General features: G+C 33.8%; 1 protein-coding gene across 2 annotated transcripts in view; it reads left to right on the top strand.

The window, feature by feature from the left end:
• Magi2 (membrane associated guanylate kinase, WW and PDZ domain containing 2) overlaps positions 1-15,893 on the top strand; it is a 1,291,542-nt gene that overhangs the window by 967,049 nt on the left and 308,600 nt on the right. For both annotated transcript variants that reach the window (XM_026384953.2, XM_026384952.2), the window contains exon 7: positions 11,440-11,497. In XM_026384953.2, coding sequence (XP_026240738.1) covers positions 11,440-11,497 — 58 coding nt within the window. The remainder of the gene's footprint in view (positions 1-11,439; positions 11,498-15,893) is intronic.

Raw genomic sequence — 15,893 nt, 5'->3', positions numbered from 1 at the left:
GTGGCCTGAGGTCTAAATTAGTGGTTTCCTCACCCTGTGATCTTGAAGCTTTATTACTACATCTTTTTTTTTCATGAGGATCCTAAATTCTAGACCCCCAGGGTTTCTTAGTGCAGAAGGCATAAGAATTTGCATAAATTAGCCTCAAGCTCCAGAAACTAGACCCTGATGCTCACTGTTGGGAAACCATAACAAATTGTGTATCCTTATAAATATGGTTATTCCCCTTTTGAACCACACTGATATTTTTTTCAATGTTTTACCTTCTGGGTCTCTGTATAATGAAACCCTCATCTGAGAATCTATAATTTCATTAATACTTGATATTTTTTTCTGAGTTGTTGTCAATTTTGTATACCATTAGGCTCATTGACTTATTTTTTTCATTTTTTATTTAGTTTTATTTTTAATAAGAGAACATGAACATTATGTAGCAACAAAAAGTTATACTCAAAGAAATCTCATTCTCTCTCCTCTTTCTCCTACTCTACTATTCATACCACTTCTTGAGTTGGAATGGCACATTTAACATCTAATTTTCTTACTTGTGTTCCTTTTTAAAAAAAAAAGTGCATGAATGTTTTTGTTTTATAATATATCCCACTAATAACTCTAAATCAGATTAAAGAGATTTTAGTCATAAATTTCACAGCTATATAGTACAACACTATGCAAGCACACCACGTTTGTGTAACCAGTCATCTCTAGTTGGGAATTTAGGTTGTTTCCATGATTTACTATAAAATAATGCTGTAATAAATAACCTTGTGCACTTGCTTTTTTGTATCATTGAAAAATGAACTTTAGAGAAATTTCTCAGATAAAAGATCGCTGAATCAACAGACATTGCCCAACTCCCCTCAATGGAAGTTGTATCACATCGTCCATTCACCAGCAATGAATGAGGGACCCTGTCTGGCCACAAACTTGTCAAAGACTGTGTTGTCACGTTTTTGGAATTTTGGTGAATCTCATAGATGCAGAATGGTGTCCTGATGTGTTGTTAATTTGCATTATCTGATGGTGAGGGAGATTGAGCCTCTTTTCATGTTTAAGGGTCATTAGAGTATGCTTTGTGTGAGCTGTCTGTTCTTGGCTGTGATATGATAATATATGAACTCCTTGCTCTTAACTTCCTCCTCAAAGCATGGTCTTAGAACCGAGAATTTCTCTTCCTCAGTATACTCTACTCTTTCCCTGTCTTTCTGTCTGGAGCAGGCCATAAAGAAATTCCCCGACTTCCCTTTTCTGATAGTAGATACTAAGAACCCCATTTCAAAAAGGGTCCTGTCCCATACTTGCAAGGAATGCTGCACAGAGAGGCCAAGAAGAATCTGTTGAGATAGACTTTGTTGGATCTCCCCATTCAGTCTGTTAGCATCAGGTCATACCCATCCTGTCCAGTCACATTTCAACACTGTTGTCCGTGTTTCAGTTATGGCTCTGCAACGCAGGCTCCATAAAAGTCCAAAAGGGCAGTGTTCAGAGAGCTCTTGGATAGGTGAGTACAATAGATTCCTGGAGGCCAATATGCCTGGAGCTTCCATGCCCCTTCCCTCCTGCCTCACCCTCCTGCAGCTGTAATATCCTTATAATAAACCAGTAAATGTAAGTTAGTATTTCCCTGGTTTCTGTGAGCTGCTCTAGCAAATTAGTCAAACCTGAGGAGAGGGTAGTGGAAAGCCCAATTTGTAGCCAGGAGGTCAGAAGTTCAGGTAAAATAACCTGGGGCTTCAGTAATGGCATCTGAACAGGATGAAGGTGGCAATCTTGGGGACTGAGACTTCCACCTGTGGGGTCAGACACTTTCTCCAGGTAGTGTCAGAAGAGATATGAATTAGAGGACATGCAGCTAGTATCTGCTGCTACAGAGCTGCTTGTTTGGTGCATAGCATAGGGAAAACCCACACACATCTGTGTCAGAAGTGGTCTGTGCTATGGGATATAGTAGGAGAAATTGAGTTTGAGGTGTGCTTTTATCTCTATAATATCAGACTGAATTTTGCACATTTTTTTACTAGGCTTTTAGTCTTTTTTCCCATTAAATTTTAAAAAGTTCTTTAATACAGAAAGTAACCTTTATTAATGATAAATACCTGTATAAATATATGATAATATGTATTCAAATATTTTCTCCCAGCTTATCATTTACGTCTTAATAGTATTATTATATCAAGGTATTTATGTAGTCAAAATTGTCAAGTTTGTTTTTTAATATGAAAGTCTTTCCTTCTACTCAGGTTAAAAACGTATTTATCCCTAGTACTCATGTTGTTTTAATTATTTTTATGGCAAATTGACTAAAAACCTGTCTTTTTAAGCTTTCTAACTTCACTGGGACCAGTTTTCATAATTTTGTTTTCTAAAAAATGATCCATTATCCACTGCATTTAGGTTTTAAATTTCTTTAGCATAAGTTTGTCCACATTATTGTTATTATTTTTGTGATTATCTCCCTCGTAGCACTTCTGCTCTGCTCTTTAGGACTTATCTCTTTTTAATCTTCAGTTAGCTAGTGTTTGTTTTGCTGATTCTAAAAAAAAAAATCAGAATTTTTATTACTTTTTTTTCTATTTTCAACCATATTAGTTTTTACTTTTATAATTTGTATTCTGTGTGTGTGTGAGCACGCGCGCACTCACATGCACTTTCATATTTCATGAGGGCTCCTTTATTGTCCTTTTTATAATTTTTTAAATTAACAGAATTTATGCTGTACAACATGATGTTCTGAAGTACAAATATATATTGTGGAATGGTTAAATCTAGCCAATTAGCAAATTCATTACCCACACAACTATCATTTTTGTGGTGAGATCATGTAATAGCCACTCTCTTTACAGTTAGGAGGAGTAAATATCAAGAGATCTATTGTATATGAAGTTGACTAGTTAGTGATGATATACTGTATTCATTGTGTGGATTTTAAAATTAGGAATTTACATACATTATTTCTATTTTTTCATATGCATGTTATAAAATTTCCTCTGATCACTGTTATTGTATCCTACAAATTTTGCTCTTTAATATTTTCATTTTCATTGAAATCTGTAATTTTAGTGTGCCTTTCCTGTTTGATTAAGGGTTATTTATAGTCTCTAATTTCTAAGTAAAAGTTTCTTTGATTCATATTTTGATATTAATGTGTATTTTTATTTCATTGTATTCAGAGACTATTGTTTGTATTATTTCTGCTTTGGGGAACATAAGACTTATTATAATCCAATGTATAGTTTTGAAGAATGTTACATATCTCTGTTATTGGAATACAAAACTAGTGAGAAAGAGAGATGGGGAAAAAGAAGGGTCTAAGAGCCAGAAGATCTGCCTAATTAATTATATGGTTTAGTTCTTCTATATCTGTAATTTTATCAATTCAATATGTCTTATACTGAGAGCAAAGTGCTAGTTATTCATGTATTTCTTGTTGCTACCCTTGTAGTTAGTGTTTTATGAGGTGGATTGTGGTTTGGGGTACATAATTATCAATATCTTATGTTTTCCTTATGAACTGTGACCTGTTATAATGTGGGCTTCGTTGTCATACTTAATGCTTTGGATTTGAATTCTTCAATCTGATAGTGAGATGGTAACTCCTGGATTTTAATTTTTTCTATTTGTCTGGCATATCTTTGACCAACCCTTTCTTTATTAGCCTCCTCTCTAAATCCCTTTATTTAAGTATGTATCTTTTTTTTTATAGCATGGAGTCGCATTTTTCTATATGAGTTAATGAAAAACTCTGAACAAGAGAGCTAAATTTCATGCATTTCTGGTTTATTTTAATTTTCACATTTTATATTTATTGACCATTTTGTATTATATTGACTGTTTCTCTATTTTCTTGCTTCTTTCTATTGGTATTTGGAGTGATTTGTATTCTAATGTTTGCCTTTACATTAGGTATCTTCTATAAGACCCCCCACTCAGTTTTCAGGTGTAAATGATATTCTGTAGCTCCCACCTGTTCCCTTAAGCATCCATCAGTCAGGCCATTGGTCATTCTACTTTCATTTTTCTCTTCCCTTTGTTAATTGCATTATGTCTGTATTTTCAAAACATATTGCTTTACATATTATTTCCTACCATCATTCTTACCTTTGTTCTTAACTTAGATCTATAATTAAATGTGTTGAATGATTGTATTAGTCCTTTCCTCAAGTCATCTCTTGATTGAAGTAGTTTGGTTTATTTAAGAAGAGAATATTAGTACAGTAAACTGCTTGTCTGGTGTGAGAGACAGAGAAAGAGGGAGGAAGAGGGAGATTGTGTTTTAATACTTGAAGAACAGCTTGGCTGGTTATAAAATACTTGACTCGCACTTTTTTCTTTGAGATTTATTTAAAATCTATTTCACTGCTGTCTAAATAAATGTGTACTGTTTCTAAGATCTGGTGTCAAGTTGACTTTTTCCATTTTAGTAAAATTATTCTTTAGTCACTTTTTTGCCTATCATTTTAAGTCTAATGCTTTTTGTATTTTGGAATTGGCTATTCTAAGACACTTATCCGGGTACATGGAGAATCTTTTCAATATGTAGATGTAGTTTTTCTCCTTCTATAAATTTTTCTTGAATCACAGTTTCAAGTATTAGTTCTGGTTTTTTTTTTCCTTCTTTGTCTTGTATTCCAATTATGCACTGGATTCTCTTTGCCTGTCCTCTATATTAATGACTTCTCTCTGACACATTTAAAGTTTTTGCACACTTCATTTGTGTTTTCTTGACTATTCCTGTGTCTTTTCTCAGGGTTTCTTACTGTTTTCATCTGAATCTTTTCTCTCTTGTGTATTTTCTAACTTAGTTATTTCACACATTTAAAAAAACTTTATTTCACCATTTTGGTCTACTCTCCTTTTCTGTCCTTTATCTGTATCAGTTCAGAACTTTTAATATCTGATTCAATGTATTATTTTATATTTATGAATACTTGTTTCAGGATATCTATAGGTTTTATTATAATTTTCTTATTTGTGTTTTGATTTTGTCTTAGCTTGAAGGAAGATAGCAGATTTTCATTATCGGTATTGTTTCATCTCTCATTTTCTGATTTCTTCTTAAAGTAACTTTGTATGACTATCCTCTGCTATTTTCTGTTCATTTTGAAATGTCTTTTGTTCCTATACCAGCAGTGAAAGTTTCATATAAGTAAAAGTAAAGGAACTCGGTGACTACTACATTTCTTTAAGAAATTCATAAACAGACTCTTCTGATGTTTTGGTGAGATGTCAATTCCTTAGAAGATGATATCATTTTTATCCAGGTAGAGTAGTTGGTATGTTTTATAACCTTACCATTATTTTTTTTTTAATTTCTGTAGATACCGACTTTGCCTTTATAACCAAGGCTGCAAGGGCCATCTTCTCCATTGACCTCACTTTCCCTCTTCTGCAACAGGGCCTTCTTCCTAAGAGCTCTGTCTCTCATTCTGCTCAACTTCCAAACTCCTTCTTGTAATCCCCTGATAATGTTCTGGGTCTACCATCAGTATTTTCCTGATCAGGATAGTAATTTATCTTTCTGAGGGTGGTTTTGTCTATTTTCCCACCTCACTTCACCTCACAGGCTCCTGGCCCCCTCTCCTTTTCGTCACTCTCCATTCTGCCACCAGGAGGCTTTGTTAGATTGGGATATTGATGTTCCTCATGTACACATATCTCTTAAAGCTCACAGTATTTTATTTCTCCTGATTATGTTGTAGGTGTAGGTTCTGGGTGGCTTTATTTCACTCATTAAATATTTACAATTTTGAAAGGGTAAGTACAGAGGTCAACATTAGATCCCAGCCTTTGCCCTATAGAAGCACAGAATGTTTCAGTAAGCATTTTTAAGTGAATGATGATGACAAATAGACAGAGAGCTGTATGTATTAATACACTTAAAAGAGAGAAGAGCAAACTGGAAATGTATAATTCAATGTCCTTGCTTAGCATATAGTTGATTCCCAAATCTTTCTTTACAGCTAGACCTCTCCAGAAATCTAGAAATAGACAATTACTCCCTGGGTTCATCATTCTTTGGCCTGCTAATGCAGCTTGCACACTTAGACCAAATGTGACCCTTACTGAATCTTTACCAGAAAATGCCCTTTCTTGTGCCAAGCTACCCTGCTGCCACTTCTTGTCACCATTTCAGATTCATCTGTCATATTTATGTTAGCATTGCAAAAGTTCACTTCTATTGAAGTCAGAAAGTTAGCATTTATATAAACTATTAACTAATCTACAAATCTCATTTGAATTTTTGAAAAGTTCTCCTTTTTCTGGTCCAGGATCCAATCCATTATCCCAATTACATTTAGTCGTTGTGTCTCCATAGTTCTCCATTCTGACAGTTCTTTAGTCTGTGTTTCTCTTGAATGACTTTGACACCTCACAAGAGTACTAGTCTTTTGTTTTAGATTGTCAGATGAAGAAAAGGAAGTTGTTTATTTTTGGCAAGAACACTACAGAAGTAGAATTGTATTCTTTTCATCATGTGATATCAGAATATTGATATTTTTCCTTACCAATGTTAATCATGGATCATCTGTTATTGTAGATATTATTTTTGAAGCATTAGATCATTTAGAAGAGTAAGGAGTAACTATTTTGATGCCATCAAAGTATGTTTTTTCTTTATCTTAAAAGCTATTTTTCTTACAATAAAGATATTTGTAGTACCTCTCATCCATAGCTCTTTGTGTGACTGGGTGACACTACATCTAACAGAGGAACTTAGTCCCTGGGCCTGGCCTGAGTGAACTCTTACCCTGGGGCAGCCAGCACATTGACTGATCAGATTAAATAATTTGGATCTATTTTGAAGAAAATGACTGGATCAATAAATTCTGTGAGAAGATGGGGTATAGAATTGGAAAACAGACCAAAGTAATGATAGTAGTGATTAAGTTAGAAAGTAACAGAGCAAGGAGGGTAGTGGCCATTTGAAGACATGCAAGACAAACAAGCAGAGATAGCCAATCAGTAGATGCAAAGGAATAATATTCACAGTAGGTAGGAATTTAGTGAGAAAGTCAAAGATATACAGAGAACATAGTGAAAAAGACAGACAAAAGAATCTTTCCCAGCTACCTTGCGATATCAAGTTCTAGGCTTCCTATACTGTCCAGTATTTAAGTGTCATTTTCATAAGGAATACTATTTGTATTTCTACAAATTTCCCATTTATGCCTAAAAACTGCTTTTCTGTAATGAAAATGAACCCAACTAAAAATGAAATAGAAGTAAAATTTGGTTAATAAAAAATAGAACATGGTGACTGTGGCCAAATCCATGCAGAACTGAATGCCCATTTAATCTTTTGATTCTATTCCCATTTTACAAAGCTGATATGACTGACTACAGATTAATCTAGACATTTACACAGACTTCTGCAGGGTAGATAAATCTAATCACTGAGTTTGCTACATGGTTCCATGGCCTGAAGAAAATCCCAATTAAAACAGTCCTTAATGCAGCATTAACCTTGCTGATCTCAAGTGTTTATTTTTCCCTGTTGTGCAGTGTATGTTATTCTTTTATCAGTGTGACCTTAATCATCTGCAGATTTGTGAGGTATTGTCGAATACAGTATTCTAAATAACCCAGGACCCAAGAGCTCCAAGCTACATGCTCCCCTGATTGGGTAAATAGTACAATAATGGAAGTTCATTGTCTCATTTGTTAGCTTAATTTAAAGAAGCAGCAGTGGGTTTTTGAAGCTAGTTCAATTTTTTTAAAAACATATTTTTCACAGTGATAGCTAATTCTTAACTTTTCATCATGTAGAAGATGATGAATTCTTAACATTTCATTTTGTTAAGTTTATAATCTTAAAAAGTTTATCATATTACATTTTTATGAGCAAAGAAAAACATGCCAATGTTGTAAGTTTTTATTAGCATTCTAGATATTTCTTTAAAATTAATTTAAAAAAATCTCAATCAATGGGTATCAAGTCACCCTTACATGGGAGTGAAAAGTTCTAATGTGCTATTGCATAGTAGGGGGACTATGTGACATTTATGTATGGTACATTTTTTAAAATTAGAAGAATTTTGAAAGGTTTTATCATAAGAAATATTTGTGGAGATGTGGCACATAGTATGCATGTACTGAAACATCACATAGTAATCCATTGATATGTATAGTTTTATGATCAGTTAAATGAATTTTAAGTTTCTTCCTTGCTTATTACAGATAAAAGGAAAATATATTAAGGGAACACACACAAACACACATATGCACATACACCAACACTTATATACATACACATTCATATGTATGTGCACACAGCTTTTTGAGCATGAGTTGTCAAAATATTTGTCTGTTATGAATATTTTGATACTTCCTCCTATCAATCCTTGAAAATATTTAAATTGAAACAAACAACAGCTGTTTATAATATAAAATTAGAGATATACAATTATTAGTGTATCATTGTGTCTTAGAATGTGAATCAAAAACCACCAAAAGCAGACACAGTGGCACACATGTATAGTCCCAGTGGCTTGAGAAACTGAGACAGGAGAATCTCAGGTTCAAAGTCAGCCTCAGCAAAAGCAAGGCACTAAGCAAGTCTATGAGACCCTGTCTCTAAATAAAATACAAAATAGTGCTGGAGATGTGGCTTAGCGATTAAGTACTCCTGAGTTCAATCCCCAGTACCAATTAAACAAAAAGTTGGTCTTAAAGTACAAGTGTTTGTAATATATAATTTTATTTTAATGTGAAGTTAATAATTTACTTTGGAAATAAGAAGAAAACAGACAGACAAAACATGTTGGTATCTTATGAAAAGCAAAACAGACTCCCCTAAATTCTGCTGAGGACTTCATGATAGCAAGTGAGAAAGTATATAGTAAGTACCTTTGGCATTGTAAATCTGGCAAAAATCATCAAAAAGTTCTATACTTCTGCTATAATTTGCTTAAAACTAGTAATTTGCTCAAAAAATGAGAGCCAAAAATAGAGGAATAAATGAAGAAATAATGGATATCATAATAGATAATTTTTAATATTTATTTTTTAGTTTTAAGTGGACACAATATCTTTATTTTTATTTTTATGTGGTGTTGAGGATTGAACCCAGCACCCTGTGCATGCCAGGCGAGCGCACTAACGCTTGAGCCACATCCCCAGCCCATAAAAGATAATTTTAAAAATTGATCATGAAATTCTTAGTGACAGCTGACATTAGGAAACAGTACTATGGGATGGAGATGTGGCTCAGTGGTAGAGTTTGCCTAGCATACACAAAGGCCCTAGGTTTGATTCCTAGTACCACAAAGAAAAGACAAAAAAAATGCTATATCCATAAGTTAACAACACTAGACTTTTATTCTTTATGCTATTTGACATTATTTTCATTTGATATTCTATTTATGAGATAACATTAAACTTGTTATAAAAGTTTGTATCCATGTGTTGAGCTCTATACATAACAAATATCCATAATGTCAATTGCTATCTTTTATATGTTCTTTCATTTTAGCCACTTAGAAAAGGCCTTCAGTAGGTATAGTCAAATTTATTATTTTTATTAGCCAAATGTTCATAGTTTAGGGGATTTGGTGAAAAGCAATTAGATGGTTATTCTCCTTAATATGAATTATTTTTATAATGTGTTAAACAGACTATCTAAATTGTTGGAGTCAGAGTACAGGGAATTCAAATCCTGAGTATTTAGGATAAAATGATGTAGGACATGGAAAGTTCATCAGTAACCAAACCATTGTCAATACTCAGCTAAAGGTTTGTTCCCATGATCATTCTGAAAGACAGACTTCTTTAGGTACTCTAAATTGGTGTTACAGGTTTTTTAAGGTATACCTTTTAATGAATCACATGGTTAGCTGTAGAAATACTTCACATGCTCATTTATAAGGTTCTTGTCCAACTCTGCTTGGAATGTTACAGAACAGAAAGCAGTTGCACCATGTGAACTTACTAAAAATCACATAATATTCTGGATTCTAAAACCTATATGTCCCTAAAAGTTTTGGATGAGGAATTCTGAATCTGAATTCAAAAATTAATGTTACAGAGAAAAAAATCATTTGTACACACATCAGTGAGACTATAAATTGGTAAGTGGGAAGTTGGCAGTCTGGCGACACATATCAAAAGCCATGAAAAGGTATATATATGCTCTTTAATCCAAAATTCTACCTCTTGGAGTTTGTCACTACAAAATTATTAGGAAAATAATAAGAGGTTTAGGTTTTAGTGTGTCTGACATAGATGATACACACAGACAAAAACTAGAAAGTCCCAAATGGTCAATACCAGAAGACTGTGGAATTACACAGACTCTAGACATATCACAGACTACTACTGCACACACAGAAGTGATATTGTGCAGCAAGCATTCATTCACATTGAAAGATGCCCTCAATGTTCTGTCAAGTGGAAATACTGGCTATAAAAATAATATCCCTTTCAAAATTATTTGCATAAAAAACTATTTGAAAGATATTCACAAAAATATGAACAGTAGTTATCTCTGGATGGCAGGATTGCATGTAATTCTAATTTCGATTACTGTGCTTTGTCTATGGTGACATGTGTTACTACGGTAATAATAAAACTTTTAAATTTCACTTATAAATATACTACTTAATCATGTCAGTGTATCTTAGTTTTCAAATTATATATGTGTGAATTAATATCTATCAAGAAAAATATGACATTCTTCATATTTGTCAGTTAATTATACAGGCTCAGTGTATGTGAAAAACAGTATCATGAAGTAAAGCCTAGCTTTCAAACAGCACAGTTTTGCATGTAGTAGCATTTATAGTACTGTTGATATTTTCAATGTTTGTGTCTATTAAAATGAACCATGAAAAGAAGGAAATGTGAGCTATATTGTCAAGGAAAGTATATTTACAATTTTAGACTTTATTTTTAAAATATGCCCCAGAGAACATGCTGGCAGCATTCAAATCATGACCCATGTGGAGTGAACAGCAAGATAACTGTCTCGAATAGTGGGATATCAATTGAGAATTTATAATGTCTTTGTTTCAGCCATCAGAAACAATTTGCTATGCTCAGAAATATATTTTGAAAATACAATCTTTATTCTGAAATGTGCCTTTAACAATACAAATAAATAATCTGTTTGCACTTTCAGAAAAGTGATTTGCCTTCTGTGTCGCACTGGATGGTGATAATATGATGACGTGCCATCCTACTGCTTGGCATAGAAAAAACAGCTAGACCCAGCAGTATATCTGCAGAGAAGAGAGCTCTGTATTTTATCTGCCAATTTTCAAATCCATGCTTCTTATAGTCTCCACAATATGTGTCTGAAATTTGGTACTAACTCTGAATGTTTTAGTCTGCTTTAGTAGACCGTTTCTGCAATTTATGAACAATTAAATTATATTACTTTTTATTAGGAAATGGTGATATCTGCACTTTATTTACTGAAAGATATAACTTTTTATTTTTCAGAGCTTCCATATGGCTGGGAAAAGATCGATGATCCCATATATGGCACTTATTATGTTGAGTAAGTCTCTAAGTGTGATATTAACTTGTTATTAATATGTTGTGAAATTGTGTTAGTATTTCATTTATTGAGCATGTGTGGCTAACAGCCCCTTTATTTCCCTTTCATCTTACTTTGAAGTATCCACAAAGATTCTACTAGCACCTCTTGCTGTTTCTTGCTTCTCCAGCTAGTTAATTTCTCATTCCTTTCCTTTGACTCATGAGTCAAAAAACACCAATTGAGAAAGTGTAGTTCACACTGTCCTCTAAATGAGTGATAATTAAAGATATCAAATTAATGCCTTTCATTTTGCAATCAAAATTTAGGGAGCTGAGTGGTTGTACAAAAGAGATATTTTGTTAACCTGGGTTTCAAAGCCAATTAACTGCATCATAGTTTCCATTTGAGAGATAAAATTTGGGCTTTCTTTTTTCTCTTTTAAAACCCCATTTCAAGTCAATAGTGTTCTTTCAGTAGACTGGACCTTAATGTTACTTAATAGAAGATGCATTGTAGTAATCTTACCTTATGTAATACAAACTATCTCCATCTACATATCCTTTTCTTGGAAGTAAAGAACCTATTAGGCTCTAAATTATTGATAAAGATTTTTCTTGGGAAAATCAAATAATATCCATAAATTTCAAAAGTTAATTTTAGGATTTATTTTTCCAGAATCTCCTCTTTTAAAAGAGAAAATATTTTTATTCCTATCTATTGTGTTCCTAAAGTTATTTAAGTGAGTAGCAAAGTCTGCATCTTCCTTATGGGAAATAAACAGCCCAGGAAAGGCAGAGGTTGGAACACAAAAGACTCTTCTCACATTCTATTTCAAGATCTAACTCTGTTTTTGCTAACCATGTTCTGTGTAACAGTAATAATTTAGATGGTCAAAGGTTATGGCTTTTTTACTAAATTGTTTTTGTAACAACAGTCAAACTTTATTACTGAGCTTTTATTAGGTATCAAGCTCTTTTTGCATTGAAAATGTGCCAAGAAGTAAGACCTATGTGCTCCCTGCCCTTGAGCCTCTCCCATCTGAGCACTTGTCTCGAATACTCTGACCCACCATTTTCATTTGGACAAGCCCCAATTTTGGCACCACAGTCCATCATTTCCAGATTCACCCTCGAGGTGAATTTGGCTCATCTGCCACAAGGAATCTTCTTATATGGTAGCTAATGTCTAATGTCACCTGGACACTCCATAGGTAAAAAAGATAAAAATGCAACAGAGATATCTCTAAACAAAGGAGAATCATTTGTAAATATCTATAAGGCCTCTCAGACCCACTAAATTGCTAATCAACTAATATATTTACATATTTTAATAACAATAGAGCTGCTGATCCTGAATAAATTCAACACTAATTTTATAAATTCTGTTGTATTAATTCACTGAATCACACTGCACTGTTCCTAAGCCTATTACATCTGAAATCCAAAACAGTTCCATGAAAGGAGAGAAAACTGAGGTTTGTGACCTACCAGGTCTCACCTTTAATACATTATCTTGGGAGTCATTTAATTAAAACCCTTTCCTTCATCCAGATGTTGGCAAACTCCATAAAGATTCAGATAGAAAATATTGTAGGGGCCCATGTAGCCTCTTTCACAACTACTATACTCTGCCTTAGTACCTTGAAACCAACCATAGGTAACACTTACATGTATGGGTGAGGATATGTTCCAATAAAACTTTATTTACAAAAGCAGGCAACTGGCCTGATTTGTTCTGGGATCACAGTTTGCTGATCCCTGTCTTATTCCAGATTGTTTTTCCATGTCTTCAGCTTCCCTCAAGCTAATTTCCATTATGGAAACAGTATTTAACCTTTCTCCTCCATCCTTTCTCCTCCAACCTTTCTCTCTCCATCATCTGTCAGAGGGGTGAGACATCACACAGAAGAAACCTATATCTCCTACCTTCTTGATCTTTGAGGTATATGTTCTTCAACCAAAGACCTGCAGCTGGTAGAACACTGATAGCTAATTATTAAAGTAGATGTTGGCTATAACCCTAAAAATATTTATTCTTATCCTAATTATGTTTTGAATAGTTGCCTTTTTTTTGCTTACATGTATATTTATATTTCTCTACTTCATTTTCCATGTATCATAGCTATATTTAGAAAATTATTCTGGAGTCAATCATGTCTTATATAATTAGATCAGAATGACATATTTAATAATTTTAGAATTCAAGTGATTATAAGGTTATACATACAGGTTATAGTGAGTCAAAATAGTCTTCTCCCTTCTGGTTGCACCCAGCTCTACTTTCTGCCATGACTTTATCCCCAGTACAGGATTCCAAAGAGTGTACCAATATCAGTAAGTAGATGTATGAGGTATCAGTAAGTAGATGTATTGTTAGGCCATGAAGAAAACTGGGAAAAATGATAAATAATTCAAACTTTATGGTATTAAATAGAATGTTTTTTCTAGTATTCTTAGAAATATCATTTTGGAAAAATTCATCAGGGCAAATAAAATTCTTCAATTTATTCTATATAATGTGTGCATTACTTGAAGTAAGGAATATTTTCCATCACAATGAAGACAATTTGGCAAACAATTTAATTAGAATATACATACTGACATGTTTTGTTTAAATTGTGTATTCTCATCCCGATTAAACTATTTTTCACAAGCTATTTATTAAGTGGTTCTGCTTATGGAAGTTAAATGAATTCATTTGTAAACAAAGAGGTTATCACTTTCAGCCCATAGAGGGTTTTTGCTAAAGGAAAAAAGTCACCGAAGTTTCTTATTTTTTATTATAGAGAAAAATGTTGAATTTCTCCAGATAAGTTACTCTATCAACTTTTCCAATGTAGATATCAAAAACATAAAACACAAACTGCCTACCTTCATTACTTCATTACAGATGTTCATTACTTTTTTATAATTATTTTTTAGTTGTCAAAGGACATAATACCTTTATTTAATTAATTTATTTATTTTGATGTGGTGCTGAGGATCAAACCCAGTGCTTCATACTTTCAAGGCAAGGGCTCTGCCACTGAGCCACAATTCCAGCTCTGTTGTTCATTATTGTAATGATATTAATGGCAACATCTTAAGGAATCATATACATAAAATCTTAAAATTAATATTTAGTTAATTTAACAAAGCAAGATTATCTTATTGTAAATTAGTTGTCAAGAAAATGTCAATTCCCTAACACTATTAATGACAATGGACAGTGGTTTCTCTGTAAAGCTATTTTTTTTTAAAGAATTTAACCTTTATTTTGTTTGTTGTTGTTTTTTATGTGGTGCTGAGGATCGAACCCAGGGCCTCCCCAGTGCTAGGCAAGCACTGTACCACTGAGCCACAACCCCAGTCCCAAGAGCTATTATTTTTAATATTTAATTACATAGCCCTTTATGCAATTGGAGGTGCTGCTTACAAGATATGAAAAGCATTCCACTTTCCCTACCAATAGTAAAATAAGCCATATGCATGGACTCCAGAGGGCCACCTTAGCAGTCAGGCACTCTTTAAACAGACCAACAATCAGGAGCAGAAGTCACAAAATGGGCTCTGTCATCAACCAGGCACGCCAGATTGAAATCAGTGTTGTGCTTCTGGCACAGCTACATGAACATACATTTTCCTGTCAGCCACAGACAGGCAGATAGGAATTCTAGCAATCAATAGGAGAAAAGGTTTGCACAGCTAGAAACTAAAAAACCCTGGATTGAACAGCTTTTGAACACTGTAATTGACTTTACTATGTCATAATTCTGTCCCATGCAAATTCCCTCTTAAGATTTTTAAGACTATAGATTTAATATATTTGAGAGCCAGAAAACCTGGCTCATCAACCCATCACAATAGTTGACATTATTGAGTACTTAGCATGTGCCATGAGCTGGGCTGAGTGCTCAATAATCTTTACAACATTTCTAATCTTCCACAGTGATAAAAAAAAAAAAGTAAATTGTTACTGGCTGAAAAAGTGAAGTAATTTAAACAGTATCATACATTTTTGAGACAAAGAGATGAAATGAGGACCCAGGCAGTTTGGCTGCAAAGCTCAGATTCCAAATTCTGGCTCAAAACAACTCCCATAAATTCAGTATGTATCATAATGGTCCAACAAAGCCTTTGAGACTTATCATTGGGGATGAATGAGGACTCCTTCAAGAACATCTCCTCACTGATCCCTTCCCTATTCGTTCAGTTCCAAACCAGATGCCCAACAGTGGGAGGACATGCTGCCCACACATCCTGTGTGATGAGCTCCTGACCCAGCATCATAGGTCACCAGGGCCATGCTGGATACTTTAGAGTAGACCTGGGCAAGATGGTCACTGGGAGCAAGACCTGAAAGAAAAGAAATCTTTATGATATAAACCTACACAGGAATGTGGACACTTGTTTGCAGCAGCAGATGCAGCCACACA

The sequence above is a fragment of the Urocitellus parryii genome, chromosome 3 (genome assembly GCF_045843805.1).
Source record: "Urocitellus parryii isolate mUroPar1 chromosome 3, mUroPar1.hap1, whole genome shotgun sequence".
Classification (NCBI taxonomy): domain Eukaryota; kingdom Metazoa; phylum Chordata; class Mammalia; order Rodentia; family Sciuridae; genus Urocitellus; species Urocitellus parryii.
Note: the sequence above shows the minus strand (reverse complement) of the source record. Positions and strands in the feature narration are given on the sequence as shown.